This window comes from Glycine max, chromosome 2, assembly GCF_000004515.6.
Source record: "Glycine max cultivar Williams 82 chromosome 2, Glycine_max_v4.0, whole genome shotgun sequence".
Classification (NCBI taxonomy): domain Eukaryota; kingdom Viridiplantae; phylum Streptophyta; class Magnoliopsida; order Fabales; family Fabaceae; genus Glycine; species Glycine max.
The window spans coordinates 45,022,926-45,038,895 of record NC_016089.4 but is presented as its reverse complement, the minus strand read 5'-3'; the positions used below and the strand labels follow the sequence as shown (position 1 = coordinate 45,038,895).

The 15,970-nt window shown below is 29.6% G+C and overlaps 2 protein-coding genes across 4 annotated transcripts; both read left to right on the top strand.

Moving 5' to 3' along the window:
• The first annotated feature begins 4,874 nt into the window (after positions 1 to 4,874).
• GS1GAMMA2 (glutamine synthetase cytosolic isozyme 2) lies at positions 4,875 to 9,352 on the top strand. 2 transcript variants are annotated; one of them, NM_001317458.2, is made up of 12 exons: positions 5,043 to 5,213; positions 5,652 to 5,691; positions 6,285 to 6,388; positions 6,577 to 6,625; positions 6,736 to 6,842; positions 6,950 to 7,037; positions 7,321 to 7,449; positions 7,606 to 7,680; positions 7,799 to 7,852; positions 8,092 to 8,129; positions 8,225 to 8,384; positions 8,904 to 9,352. In NM_001317458.2, exons 1-12 carry the CDS (start codon positions 5,140 to 5,142, stop codon positions 9,054 to 9,056), a joined length of 1,071 nt encoding a protein of 356 aa, NP_001304387.2. In that variant the 5' UTR covers positions 5,043 to 5,139; the 3' UTR covers positions 9,057 to 9,352. The 2 variants fall into 2 exon arrangements, with proteins under 2 accessions (XP_025980149.1, NP_001304387.2); XM_026124364.2 differs by lacking the exon at positions 8,225 to 8,384 and having other exon boundaries at positions 4,875 to 5,213; positions 8,964 to 9,024.
• Positions 9,353 to 11,755: 2,403 nt separating this feature from the next.
• On the top strand, positions 11,756 to 15,201 carry LOC100800031 (glutamine synthetase nodule isozyme). Of its 2 annotated transcripts, XR_005888154.1 has the most exons (8): positions 11,756 to 11,993; positions 13,053 to 13,092; positions 13,322 to 13,425; positions 13,622 to 13,670; positions 13,788 to 13,894; positions 14,013 to 14,084; positions 14,408 to 14,799; positions 14,898 to 15,201. XR_005888154.1 is itself a non-coding variant. In XM_041008725.1 (7 exons), the coding sequence occupies exons 1-7, from the start codon at positions 11,920 to 11,922 to the stop codon at positions 14,523 to 14,525; spliced, it is 564 nt and encodes a 187-aa protein (XP_040864659.1). In that variant the 5' UTR covers positions 11,756 to 11,919; the 3' UTR covers positions 14,526 to 15,201. The 2 variants fall into 2 exon arrangements, 1 of the variants encoding a protein (XP_040864659.1); XM_041008725.1 differs by having other exon boundaries at positions 14,408 to 15,201.
• The last annotated feature ends 769 nt before the right edge of the window (positions 15,202 to 15,970 follow it).

The window sequence follows — 15,970 nt, the reverse complement described above, 5'->3', positions numbered from 1 at the left end:
CGGGACGGGTATAAAATTCCCTCATTCATGTACTTGCTTTCCAAAATCCAGTTTTTTATTTGGTGGGTATGAATTGTTTTCCTCTATCCCCGTTGGGTACAGGATATATTCATCCCAGTCCAATAATTTTTTTAAATAAATTGAAAGAAAAAACATAAAAAATTATTTTTAAAAAAATCAACAATGAGACAATCAATTTATCATAATTAAATATAAAATTCTATTTCAGTCAAAATTTTCCTATAAAAATCATATCCTCTTAACCTAAAAACTAATCCTAAGACTTGAGATTTGAGAGAGAGCATAATCTTTTATAACTTATATTTGTCCTTAGAGATTTAGTTTCAATCTTCAAAATAATAAAAAGAATAGAAAATAAATAGTAAGTATAAAAATTTAACAAAAGTAGTTAAGTAATATACATAACATAAAATATGAATAATTTAGTAATTATATATGTCACATAGGTATGGATGATAAGTATATATATATATATATATATATATATTCTTTTCATTTAAAAAAAAATAGATATTATCCATACTTATATCCATCCCTAGTCAAAATAAGTTAAAGTTAAAGTTGAAATGTGTACACGCTGACACGAATTTGTTTACCATGTTTAAATCGAATTTCATGAAAGAAGCCTTAAATTTTATCTTTATAAAGAAGATTTAATTTTGAATAATATTATTTGTAAACTAAAAGATAAAAATAATGTTAAAAACTTGAAAGATAAAATTTAAAAAATAAGTTGAAAGTACTGTTTTCACCTTTTATTACGTTATAGCATTTGCCTTTTGATATTAAACAAAGTTATATACATTAAAAAATATAAAAAGAATTTCTGCAACAAAGGCATATATATTGACCAGCATGTATTTTGTATATTGCATGAACGTTTTTAAAATTAGGTAAATATAAAATGTTTAACAAATTAAATATATGAAATTATATATATATATATATATATATATATATATATAAGTGAACCCCATTCAAAATAAATCTAACAATAGGTTGAAAATATTTAATTTTAAAACAATATGTATTAGTAATTTGAAATAATTTTAACATTAATTTGAAAAGGGATATTAATTGCGAGTTGTGTTATTCTTTAAGAGAATAAACTTTCAATGTATACAAATGAATCGTAATAATGAATAATAAATCATTTATTATTTTTACCTATATTTAGGTTCGAGACAGATAAAAGTATTGAAGATGACAAAGCTTTCTCAATTTATATTTACAAATAATAATAAAATTATTTATATATTTAAAATTTCTCACTTCTCCTTCACTTCCTTTTTATTTAGGGGACAAATAAGTTGGCAATATAAGACGAGCTTAATAATTTATTCTCCATATGATATAAATTTTCATTTTATTCTTCACAAAAAAATTGTTACGTTTTTATTTTTGTATGAAAGAAATTTATAAAATCAGTTTCTACCGTTTGTTAAAGTTAGTATAATGTTGGATTTTAACGAATTATCCTTTATGTAAGGATCAAAACGTGGAATTATTTTTTATATAAAGACCAAAATGAAGTATACATATTATAATGTCAGATTTTAATGAATTGTCTTTTATGTAAGGATAAAATTATAGAGTTATTTTTTATATAAAAGACCAAAATGAAGTCTACACTTTTTTTTGTATGTGTATGAACTAAAAACAACAAGAATATCAAATAGACGATTTTTTTTTTAATTTAACATAATCGGCTCAGTAAATACTAAATACTAACATTGTTGTAATTTTGTCAAACGATATGGGATGATTCATAAACATTTTTTCATATAAGAATTAATATGTAGAGATTAAAAATAAAAAAGTAAGGACTAAAACATTAATTTAACTTAAAAAAATTATGGAAAGAATATATTGAAAAACGAATACGATCCTTTATTATGATGGGATGTAAATGAGGTATAAGATTATATGATTGTTTATTGGATGGAGCAAAATATCTGAAATTTAGAGGGCAGAATCGGGTAGCCACATAAAATAACTTTTTCAATCTACTAGTTTTCTTTTAAAATGACCTTTGGGAACTTGAGATTGATAAAAAAAAAAAAAGTATTAAATCGTATATGAAAATGGAAATTGCGTCTATGTAAGATTGAAAATGGAATGTGTTTGTTAGTCTCTTATGTACATATCTTTTTTATATATTTAAATAATACTTCAGGGTAAGTGATGTTGCATTTATTTCTTCTGCTGGAGCTTCGTCATCAATTGTTCTTAATGAGCTCTTTTACATTAGTTGCTCATTGCATTTGATTTTTTCTTCTCCCCAATAAGTATATGCTCTGTTAGCAGTATGACGTGTCTCAAAATAAGCTATACACATCATAAATTTATGCAGTTTAGTGAATTTTGAGCAAAGTTGACAAAAGACTATTTTCCACACACATTTTATTATTAATTAAAATTTATATGAAACTTACTTGGTGAATTTACATAAATTTTGTGAATCTGACATGATTTTTAGTCAATAACAAAAAATGTACTATCTGAGAAAACATTGATAATATTTTTTTTCTTTCAAAATCTTAAATAGAATAACGTGAGTAATCAATTTTGTATATTAAAAAAATATGGGAATCAAATGTTTTAGTTCCAAAAAAAGAATTGTCCTTGATACTTTACTCCATCTTCACTCCTTTCTTTTTTTTTTTTTTTATGGACCATCATTCATGCTAGTTCTTATGTTAATTAGCATTAGTAAAGCACGACGGAAGTTTATATATACCATATGGAATGTGCATTTAGCACAATAATTTAGTTTTTGAAAGCAAAAGTGTTGGTGGCCAGGTTTCATTCGGGTCTGATTTGAGGTAAAAATAACATGAAATTCAAATTAAATAAATTCAATCTTGTGTTATTTGATTGGATTAGTTAACTAATACATCTTCAAGTTTTCCTTCTCCGTATCTTTTTTAATTTCCATTTACCACCATGAAAAAGTACAAATGTTACTTGGATAAACAAAACACATAAATTAAAAATGAGGTATCAGGGAAGGGACATACCTGCAATATGCCATATGTTAAACTACAGAGAGGGCACAACTAATTTCACCAACGAGAGAGAGAGGGCACAGCTAAATTAGAAGCAATATAAATGAGAATGTCAGAAGCATCAATGGATAAAAAAGCATAACATAATAAACCCTAAATCAAATAAAGGAAACATTACACACTGTATAAAAAGAATATAGGAATCGCAAGCAGCATGTTCAAAATAATATACCAAACTAACCAAAATATTATGAACTCTTTAGAGAAAAAGTCAAAACCTTTCCTAAACCTGACTCATATAGAGATGACTTAGGATATGGACATAAGGCCAACAAGGACTTGATCAATTTGGAGCGTCTTTACAACCTTCTCCTTTGAGTTGATTGCATGTAATATGTATGTATGTGTGTCTGATTTGTTAGACATATAATCTACAAATCAAGTCGTTTCTCATATAGTATTCATTTAAGGACTCTAATTGTTTGTGCCAAATGTGCATAATTTCATATTGTAATCATTCAAAGACTGAATTATTATGCCAAATATGTATCCTATTTGGTTCTTAATATGCTACTTCAGAACTTCTCGCGGGGAGAGTAATTTGCATTTCTAATTTTAAATTTTTAGAATGTTGTTTAGATAAAGATAGATAAAGATACTGTTTTTATCGTTTAGATTTAGGGTGTTATCAATTTGTGTTTACAAGATTAGGATGCAAGTGAGTTTTTGTGAAGAAAGAAGGCATCACCCAAGTTTTTGACAAACATTCATGACAATGAGAGTTGAAAGTCTTAATTGAGAAAAAAAATGGTTAAGAACAATTCAAATTTTAAATCTTTAAGATGTTACGTTGATAAAAATAAGGATATTAATATTTATCATTTTAGATTTAGGATGTTATCAATTTGATTTCAAGATAAGGATATATAAGAGGGGTCCAGGGGTCCTTGTTAAGAGAAAAAGTGAGTAGTGTCATCTAATAGGAGAATTTTCTCATATTTGTTCAAAAAAAATGTAATTTTGTGTGAAATAGTTAATGAATAACGATATATCTCCTTGTAGGTAGGCATAAGTTGTCAAACCATGTTAAACTTGTGTGTATGCTTTTAATCATTTGATTCTCAATTAGGCTTGAAGGAATTTTCGCATAACACTTTTACTGTTATTAATTAATGCCACTTAATGTAGGAAAAAATGAATGACGGAGTAAAGTTTCATAAACATTTATTTAAAAATCTAATCTTTCTTTCAAAGACTAAAGTGATTGACTCAATCTTTCACTTTGAAACTAAATTGGTTATCCACTCTTCTCACACTAATTTTTTTTTACGGCAAAAAAAATGATTATTCACTCAATTATAATATGATTTAAGTTTTACGCATATAGTGTAGGTAGAAAACAATATAAAGTCATAAAAAGTGTTCTCCCGACACATCAAACATGATCCCCAACCTCTCTCTCTATATAGACACATTATTTATAATATTTAGTTCTTGTTTATGATTTTTTTTTATTCTTCCTTAGGGTTATCAAAGTATAGTCTATCATTACTTAGAATGTTTATCGGAGAGATAAAAAAGGAAATATTTCGTAATTACCGAAGTTGAAAAGGCAAAATTTACAACCAAATAAATTAAATTAAAAAAAATCTATGAAATGACCTTTGAGGTTTAAATAGCATGTTAATTACAAGTACATGGCAATGCATGCTTGCAAGAGCTAGCTTAAATAATATGCAACAAATAAATAATCACAATTGAGTTATAAAACAGATTATTGCTATCCCAAAATCACCTATAAAATTTCAACCAAATTATAGTCAAAATAAACTGAACAGTATTATCTGTATATCACCCCCAAAAAATAAGATTAAATGTACCACACTCTCTCAGGGGAAACTCTTTTATCTTTTAAAACTCATCTTTTTTTTTTTAAAAAAAAAGAAAACTTATCTTAAATATCTGTTATTTTTGTTTTCGTAATTCAGAGATAACACTATAAATCCCACGCAACAACAACCTTATATCGAAGCAGTGGAACAAAGCAAGGAAGAGAAAGAAATTTGTTTCTCTCTAAAGAGTCTCCGCTGAACTTTTTGGTTTCTTGAAGATGTCGTTACTCTCCGATCTTATCAACCTTAACCTCTCCGACATCACCGATAAGGTGATCGCCGAGTACATATGGTTAGTGTCTCTGTCCCCCTTCGTTTTTTCCTCTGTTTCCCCTGCACGTGAAAACAAGCATTGCAAATGTGGCATGCATCTATCTGTTCCAATGTGCATGGATATATGTAATATGTGAGATGGAGCGATTCTATCAATGGGTCTGTTTTATTTTTGTTCATCTTCTGTTTGATCGATCGCAGTGCTCTCTTTATCTTATAGTCTCTGTACTACTCTGTTTCCCCTGTTTTTCTGTTTTTAGCTTGTGTTGTGTTTGTTTGTTTTTCATTCACTGAAGAGTCCAATGTGCATTTTGATTTTTGACTCCACGTTAGCATTAACTCCTTGCTCTGCTTCATGTCTAATTCAACTACATGATGACCTATTTGCTAACTTATTTTTCAATTGTTTTCTCCACACTTAATCAGCACTTACATATTTTTATTTTCATTATGATAGGGTTGGTGGATCTGGCATGGATATGAGGAGCAAAGCAAGGGTAATTTACTTCACCTTTTTGTAACCAAAAGTAAATCATGAAAATTGCATTTATTTTTTTGGAATTTTTAAACAGTTTGATTGTTTTATTATTGAAAATATCTGTTTAGTTTCAAGAAATTTTTCAATGGTGTAACCGAGCCAGCTTCATTCAGACTAGGTCTCTATAGAATTCTAAAAAAAACAATATTTTTTTATGAAATGATTCTCGCATAAAACACGCTAATATCTGTTTTTCCTCAAATTTCGTTTTATATTTCCCCAAATTTTTAATTAACATTAGTGCTTTTTGTGCGTTTTACATTAAGTTCTATACAACAGCAAAATTTTCAAGTTATTTTAAACTGTAGAACTTAGTTATGATTTACAAATCATAAGAAAACTATTTGCAAATATACCAAAAAAAAAAAAGATATGAGATTGATTTAGGTGTGATAGAAAAAGAAAAGGGAAATATGTTGCAAGTTTAAATTGTTAACAAAAATTGACTATATTAACAATTAATATTGGTCGATACAAAAATATACTATATTTATTTCAGCTTCATTTATTTGGCTGGTAACTAATGCAAATATAAAATGATTTTGGATATAGACTCTCTCGGGACTGGTTAATGACCCTTCCAAGCTTCCCAAGTGGAACTATGATGGTTCCAGCACTGGTCAAGCTCCTGGACAAGATAGTGAAGTGATCTTATAGTAAGCTTCTTTTTCTTTTTTCCTTTTATTTTCTTTTGGTACAATAAGCCTCTTTTTCTAATCCCATTTGATAATTTCTTCTTAATATACACTTTTAAGTCATGTTTCATTTTCGGGTAAATTTGTACAGTTACATATTTTTCCAAAATTTTCTTATTAATGTTGTGTATCTTAATCAAATACAACAGTCCACAAGCAATTTTTCGGGATCCATTCAGGAGGGGTAACAATATCCTGGTATGTTTCCTCTTGTTTACTATTTTATTTGTAATTAGTACATCTTTATTCAGTTAAACTTGTTTCCATGGTGTAGTCATTTCATATCTTTCAATTGTAATTTATTTCAGGTTATGTGTGATGCTTACACTCCTGCTGGGGAACCCATTCCTACCAACAAGAGAAATAAAGCTGCAAAGATATTCAGTAATCCGGATGTTGCTGCTGAAGAACCCTGGTATGGTTTCTATAGTTGCTTGCTTGCAATTTCTTATGACCTTTTTCTTATGCTATGGTTTTCTTCCTTTTTCCTCAACTAAAAGTTACTGTGTGATTTTCAAACAGGTATGGTCTTGAGCAGGAATATACATTATTGCAGAAAGATGTCCAATGGCCTCTTGGATGGCCTCTTGGTGGGTTTCCTGGGCCCCAGGTGATTTTTTTCTCCTTCAATCTTTTTCTTCTTTTTATATATATTTCTTCAAATTTTAAATTATTAAGCCTTTAATTAATAATGTATACATTTTATTGACGACATATATATTTCTTTTTATGAAAGGTTATTAACTTTTCCAACTAGTTAAAACTTATTAGTCTTTTTATTTTTATGGCTGACTCGTAAGTGTTGTGACTTATATGCAATTCAATTTTTTGTGTTTTATAATTGACTTATTGTTTTACATGTATTGTATATTTTTTTTGTCCATGCTCAACAGGGACCATACTATTGTGGAACTGGTGCTAACAAGGCTTTTGGGCGTGATATTGTTGACTCACATTACAAAGCATGTATTTATGCGGGAATTAACATAAGTGGAATCAATGGAGAAGTGATGCCCGGTCAGGTAACTTGAAAGTTGAAATATGTGTCATAAACTCATAATCTTCGTATTCATCATTCTCTACCCTTATATTTTATATATTTTTTTTCTTCCCTATAATATATTGCTGTTTTTAATTTTAACTCTTTTTTATTTCAATCCATTCTACATGATGTGTAGTGGGAATTCCAAGTTGGTCCATCGGTTGGCATCTCTGCTGCTGACGAGTTGTGGGTTGCTCGTTACATTTTGGAGGTACTTAGCACATTCACTCACCATCAATTTTTTCTTTTTCTTTTTAGAGGACTAGGTTTTTCTTTTTTTCTTCTCTTTTTGAAACCATTGCAGCTAATATCTTTGTTTGTGTTAACAGAGGATCACCGAGATTGCTGGAGTGGTGCTTTCCTTTGACCCTAAACCAATTCAGGTGAATAATCTCATACTCATCCCGTTTTAAAAAAAAATCTCCTAACTTTTATCCCTTTGTGGCACGCAAGAATTAAGGATATGTTGATTCTATATATTATAATATAATAAAAAAATGGTTAAAATTAAATTTAAGTAAATTAACATTGCGTTATACTGTTTTTATGTGTATGATTCAATTATTGAATTTGGTGTGATGAAATTGACTGGTGTCATTTTGGTTATGTTCTTACAAATCAGGGTGATTGGAATGGTGCTGGTGCTCACACAAATTACAGGTAATTGTGATTACTTAAATAATGGGTTAGTTAGTAATTAACAATTTAACATAACATAATGTCACTTTGCTTTGATGCTTGACTTAATGTTGCAGTACCAAGTTGATGAGAAACGATGGTGGCTATGAAATCATCAAAAAAGCAATTGCTAAGTTGGAAAAGAGGCACAAAGAGCACATTGCTGCTTACGGAGAAGGCAATGAACGTCGTTTGACCGGACGACACGAGACGGCTGACATGAACACCTTTTTATGGGTAAGTAACAAAATAATACTATCTCCGCTATTTTTTTTTATAAAAAATAAGTTATAATATATTTTATATTATAACTCCTTTCTTATAAATAATAACAAAAGTAAAAGTAATATCAAGGAAACATATTTATTAAATTTATAAAAGTAATATATGATTTTTTTATAAGTTTTTAAGCTAATGAATAAAGTTTTATTTTATAGTAATTTATTTAATAGGTGTTAAATTAATCTTTTACTAAAATAGGCATAAAAACAAAATATTGATCTTGAAAAGATAAGAAATGTATTGATAATGTAAGATTTTTTTTTAATGATAAGGATAAGATGTTTATATATCATCATTTAATCACATACAATTGTACATGATAAGTTTGTTACCTTAAATATCATATTAAAATTGATTTTTAATTGATTAATAATGTAAAAAAATAAATATTGTGATAGTATGTATCGATTAAACTCTTAATTTTATGGTTGTGAATAAGCTTAGTTGATATTATTGATATATGTGTGCGTGCAGGGTGTTGCAAACCGTGGTGCTTCTATTAGGGTAGGGAGAGACACTGAAAAGGCAGGGAAGGGATACTTTGAAGATAGGAGGCCTGCCTCTAACATGGACCCTTATGTGGTCACTTCCATGATTGCTGAGACAACTATTCTTTGGAAACCATAAGCAACGTCAAAACAATCACATGGTGCCTTCCGCATAGCATTGTTGTTTAGATGGTCAATTTGTTTTTCTATGTTTTTGTGTGCATTCTAGTTGTGACTACCTCGCCTGTTGTTAGGTATTGTTTGTTGGTGGTACTCATGATTACCAAGCGAGGAATTGTTGTTTCATTTTCTTAATGTACGTTTTAAGTGTTCCAATAATGTGTAATGGCCCTCAAGTATTGTTATTTGCTGCGAATTTATATTGTGAAGCATCTCATGATTTCTCTTTGAGCAATCAAGTTCTTATTAACTGTACATGCCTTATGGGTATGGGAACGGTTTGTCCAGACCGCAAATAAATAGTTCGTACACTTTAATACCCAATTTTGGGTAGATTGGGAGAGGGAGGAATGAGATAATAAGAAGAATAAAATAAAAAAGTAAATGAGTATTTCAAATAAAACTGCACGTCCATGCAATTCAAATTCATCAACTTATAAGCTTTTACACATAAATTATTTTTGTTATAGTTGAATGGTCCAAAACCCAAATGATAAGAAATTGAAATTTAGATGACAAGAGAAAAAAAAATTAACATAATAACATTTTCATTTCAAAATGAACATCCCATAATAACATAAGAGTTAATAACATTTTCATTTCAAATTAGTTAAAAACAAATTATATTTAGGCATAAGGTAGTTGACTAACAAAACACTTAGACACTACATAAACCGATAAACTCTAACATATATAGTAGTCATGAGAGGATTAAGAAAACACCGAAAAACTAAATAAACTGATAAACTCTAACATATATAGTAGTCAAAATAAAACACACTACAGTACTAATTGTTATGCTGGTGAACAACTACAATCATGTAGTAATGACACCCAAAAACCCCGTTATACACAATCTCGGACTCAAATACTCCAAACAGCATGAAGATAATGACACTAAGTCGAAAAATTTTGATGGTGGCAGAAGTGGGTGGGATGGCAGCATGGGGGGAATGATCCATGCTCCATCAGCATCATGAAGAACACCTCACATCCTGCATTACATCCCCATTTTTTATGGTGCCATCTACATTGAATTAAACACATTCACCCCATCTTGCATTACATCCTGCATTATATTTGAAATGTTGACACTAGAAGATTGTCCTCCATTGAACTTCCGTCTAAAGGCCTCCACCACCACAGACGGTGTTTTTTATGTTAAAAGATAAATTAAATGTTTTTTATGATTTTATATATTGATAGTAAAAGTTTAAAAGCACTTAATTATATAAATTTAAATAGTAATTTTGTAATCGGTAAAAAATAAGATTTGAAAAATTATATTAAATTATTAATCTTTAAATATACTAGCCTAAGAGCTTGAAACGTTTAGCTATGGTTCTTCTGATGCTATCTTATTTTCAATTAATGTCATATTTTAAAAATTTGTACAGAAAATACAGATTTGTTTCCCTCTATTTAATATACAATTTTTTTTAAAAACAAAAATAAATTAAAATAAGATAAAAAATTTATAATTCAAAAAAAATTATTTCCATATTTACAAATTCTTCAAAATGAACTTTTATTTCATATAAGAAAGGCACGCTATATATGTTGCGTAGGTGCCTGTAATCCTATCGAGCACCGAATAAAAAAGGGATGACACATAATCCCGTAACTCCCAACCAAAGTCATACCCTTCTAACTTTCCTCTCAAATGAAATCTTTCTCCAAAACTTCACCCTCAACTCAAGTCACTACACTGTTGCATTCAGACCGCGGGTAGCAGTTCGTGTACTGCTGCAAAAGCAAGAAAAGTTTTCATTAATTTCTTGATTTTGTAAGTTGAGTGTCACTTTTTTTTTATCCGTAAATATTACTCGTTAATAATTAATTTTTGTTAGTTGAGTTTCATTTGTGATAACTACATTTGTGGTGATAAGTGATAACATAGCTTGCATAAATATTGTTTTCTAGCCTTGCTCCTTGTTTATGGTTGTTTAATTTGTCTTATGTGCAATAAATTATTACACTCATGCATGCAGTGATTAGCATCTTGTCTGGGTTAATTTAATTATTAATTCTTGGATCACTTGATTTTTTTGCTGTGTTAACTACTGAACTGTGAAGAGCTGTGTGACATTTTCTTTTTGAAAGACGGAAACTACAATAGGGCTAGTGTGTTGGACTCAAAAGTCTGGACCTTAATTACGTGAAAACAAGAATAAATATATGGTACCTTTGTAGAGATAAAAATCATTTCCTATTTTTGTCATGTAAACATTGCACGTTATTATCCTGATTAATTATATTATTCGGGTGTTACACCTTCTGTGTTATTTATTCGCATCTTCATTAAGAAAATAATTTTGTTATTAAAAGGAAACAACCTTGTCAAGGTAAAAATATAATAAATAAAAATTCATAAAACTTCCTTTGTTTAAAAAATAATAAATCTTGTTTTAAATGATAAAATATTAAAAAATGAAAATAAAAAGATGTGTAAAAATACTTTTTTTAGAAAAATACTTTATATTTATGAACAAATTCTATTAAAATCAAACATAAATTTTCTCATTTCCTGAGAATAAACATGCACGTGTAAACACTTCTCAAAAGTCATGTATGATTCCTGGTATAGCTGAAAAATTGCTCCCCTGCCAAAGCCTCACTCACAGCGACAAGTCACTTATATAATTCTATTATTTTTCAAAATTGTGGTAATATTTGTAAATTTTCTTCTAGTAATCCAGAGATTTTACTATAAAACCCACACAACAACCTTGCATGGAATCAGTGGAACCAAAGAAAGAAAGGAAGAGAAAGAGAAAATCTCACTCTGAAGTGTCTCCACTAAAAGTTTTGATTTCTTGAAGATGTCGTTACTCTCCGATCTTATCAGCCTTAATCTCTCCGACACCACCGAGAAGGTGATTGCCGAGTACATATGGTTAGTGTCTCCCTTTCATTTTTTCACCACTCACTCAGATCACATCCTCTATATATTTCCCATGCACCTATAAACATGCATTCTAATATGACATGCTTATATCAATTCCTATGTTTTTTTTTTTTTTTTGTCATGAGCCATATAACATAGGTATCTTCTAACTCATTAAATTAAATACTAATTCAATTTCTGATACATGATTGCTGTTGACTCAAATTTTTTTTTTACAATGAGAATCAAACACACACATATGAATGCAACAAAATTTTACACTAATGTGTCAATGCTTTGGATTTTTTTTTCTTTTTATTTTAAGTGAAAGTGAAAGTGAAAGTGTTTGCCTCCTTATTGTATTTTATTTTGTTTGTTTTCTCAATGAATGTACTTGAATAATATTGTTTTAGTTTTATTTGTATGTTAACCATAAATCTAACAGTGTTTCCTACTTTCCTCTGCTAGAATGCAAGTCAGTTTTATGTTCATATATGTGAAAAAAGTCTCTATGAGTAAATGCTATTATGAATGAGATTTAATTTTTTTCTGAAATGTTTGGGAAAATATTAGTTTTTCCATGGTTTAAATGGTTGGCCATTATTTTTAATATACTCGAAGAGGCTTTCTTTGCTTGTTTGTTTGCATTCGGGTCTCACATGTTGCAGTTAGACGCAACTTTAGTCCAGAATAGTTTTATGTTTTTAGCTTGTGTATGGTTTTTTTACAAAATTTTCCGTGACTGCGATTTTGATAGCAAATTCACGGTTTTTTTTGCTGTGTTCGCAACTGTAATACTACCATGATCGTGGTTGTTTTTACCACATTTTCCTGCAGTTTTCCCCGATATTAAGCAACGCGATGAAGTCGCAACTGCAATTTCAAATCTTGCTTAGTACAAACACTAATGCAGATATTGACCTCACATTAACATTTACTACTTGTCATTGTCATGCTTCTCTTTCTCATCTAATTCAACTACCTTGCTTATTTTCTAACTTGTTCTAGCTTCCATTGCTTTCCGTAGGCTTAATCAACACTCACTCCCTTTTATTTTCATTATGATAGGGTCGGGGGATCTGGCATAGACATGAGGAGTAAAGCAAGGGTAATTTACTTCTTTTTGTAACCAAAAGTAAAAGAAGAAAATAACATTTTCTTTTAAAATTTATAAACAACTTCACTGTTTAGAAATTATTAAAAGATCTATATAATTTGAAGAAGTTTTCAATTGAGTACCTGATCCAACTTAGAAAAGTGCAAGAAAAGTATGCATTAATTTCAACTTTTTTATTTGGCTGGTAACTAATGCAAATAGAAAATGATTTTGGATATAGACTCTCTCAGGACCGGTTAATGACCCTTCCAAGCTTCCCAAATGGAACTATGATGGTTCCAGCACTGGTCAATCTCCTGGAGTTGACAGTGAAGTGATCTTATTGTAAGCCTCTTTTTCATTTATTTTTTTGGGTACAGAAAGCCTCTTTTCCTAATCCCATCTGACCATATATCTTCTTAGTACACACTTCTAAATCTTGTATCATTTTCTGGTAAATTTGGCCCATCACATATTTAGGATTGGTTCTTTTCCAAACTTCTCTTATTAAAATGTAGTGAATCTTAATCAAATACAACAGTCCACAAGCAGCTTTCAAGGATCCATTCAGGAGGGGTAAAAATATGCTGGTATGTTTCTTTCTTCTTTACTATTTTTATTTTATATGTGATCAATACACCTTTCTTCAGTTAAACTTGTTTCAAAGGTGTAAAAATCTCATGTCTTATAATAGCAATTGGTTGCAGGTTATGTGTGATGCTTACACTGCTGCTGGGGAACCCATTCCTACCAACAAGAGACATAATGCTGCAAAGATATTCAGTTATCCTGATGTTGTTGCTGAAGAACCCTGGTATGGTATCTATTGTTGCTTCCTTGTAGTTTCTAATGACCTTTTGCTATGATTTTCTACTTTTTCCTCAAGTAAAAATGTCACTTTATGACCTCCAAATAAGTATGGCATTGAGCAGGAATACACCTTGTTGCAGAAAGATGTGCAATGGCCACTTGGATGGCCTATTGGTGGTTTTCCTGGGCCCCAGGTGAAAATTCGTTATCTTCAATCATTAAAATGGAACATTTGGTGTCTAATGTAAATCACCCTAGTGTTTAATTTTTTTTGGTATGGCATTCATTAAATAATTCAGTTCACTTACAAATTATTGTGTTCTCAATCATGTAGACATTTTAGTGACGATGTAATTTCTCTTACGAAAGGTTACTAACTTTTTGAACCAATTGAACTTATTAGTCTTTTTGTGGCTGACTCGTCGGTCTTGTGACATACTATGCTAATTCACTTTGTTATGTTTTGTTATTGACTTATTGTTACATGTGTTGTATATTTTTTTCCCTTGCTCAACAGGGTCCATACTATTGTGGTATTGATGCTAACAAGGATTTCGGACGTGACATTGTTGACTCTCATTTCAAAGCCTGTCTTCATGCGGACATTAACATTACTGGAATTAATGCAGAAGTGATGCCTGGTCAGGTAATTTGAAAAATAATTTTCATATTCATCATTCTTCAGCCTTATGGTATCAAGACAATGTTGAGTACTAGACACAAGGTCAGTCATAAAACTTAATGCTGATATATTATTGTATCCTGCCATTACTCAATATGTTTTTACTTTAATTCTGACTCCTTTTAATTCAATCCATTCTTGATAATGTGTTGTGGGAGTTCCAAGTTGGTCCATCGGTTGGCATCTCTGCGTGTGACGACTTGTGGGTTGCTCGCAACATTTTGGAGGTTGTTAGGACATGACTACTCTCACTGTCAACCTCAGTCTCACCATCAAATTCTTTCTTTTATAAATATTCAGCTAATATCTCTATTTATGTTAACAGAGGATTACTGAGATTGCCGGGGTAGTGCTTTCCGTTGATCCTCAACCGATTAAGGTGGATAATTCCACTCATCCGGTTTCAATTTTTTTTTCACCTGACTTTGTTCCTGATTGGCATTCAAAAATTGAGGGCACATTTGATTCTTTATATATACACACTCCAAACACATGGTTAAAATTAAATTTAAGTAAAATAATCTTGGAACGTTTATGAATTTGGTGTGATGATATTGATTCATGTCATTTTGGTTGATTTGTTACACTAGGTTGATTGGAATTGTCACTCTAATCTTCCTCTATTATAGTTTTGGTCCCTATACTCATAAAGTTTAGTTTTTAGTGTCGTAACTTTATTTATTTTAAACAGTTGTTACTAAATTGAAATTATACAGGTTTAAAACATGATATAATTTGGCTTTAGTCCTATTTGGAAAACAAAGTGAACATTAAAAAAATCCTTTCTAAGATAATTTTTTTCAAAACCGTCTTAAAAACTCTACTTTCTAAGATAGTTTTCTAAAAATCGTCTTCAAATTCTCAATTTTTTATATTTTTAAATAAAAATATATATTCTAAGATGCTTGTTAAGAAAATTGATTTGAATCTAAAATTCTAAAACGGTTTAAAAACCATCGTGGAAAGTGTTGACTTTCCATGACAGTGATTTTAAAGATGGTTCAAAATCATGAAAAGGATAAAAAAAATCATTTTTGAAAGTTTTTTTTTAGTAATGTTATCACGTCCTTTGTCATCGGTTTATTAAAAACTGATGCAATGAAAAAGATAATATGTAGCATAGTTATAATTTTGTTTTTTAGGGTTTCTACATCGACAAGAGTTGATAATGTGTCTTTTTAAAATTTTCTTCTTGAAAATATTGTAAAATATAAAAAGAAAAACTAGAGAAAAAATTTAATAAAAATTATAAAGATTTTTTTACCCTAGACCCTTTGCTACAAAAATCACGTAGAAAACACTTTTCTACTAAGTTGTTCACCATCACCATTAATGAGTTATTTGATCCTTTTCACACATGAAAATTTGTTCTAATATATAATTAAAAAGCATTATCCT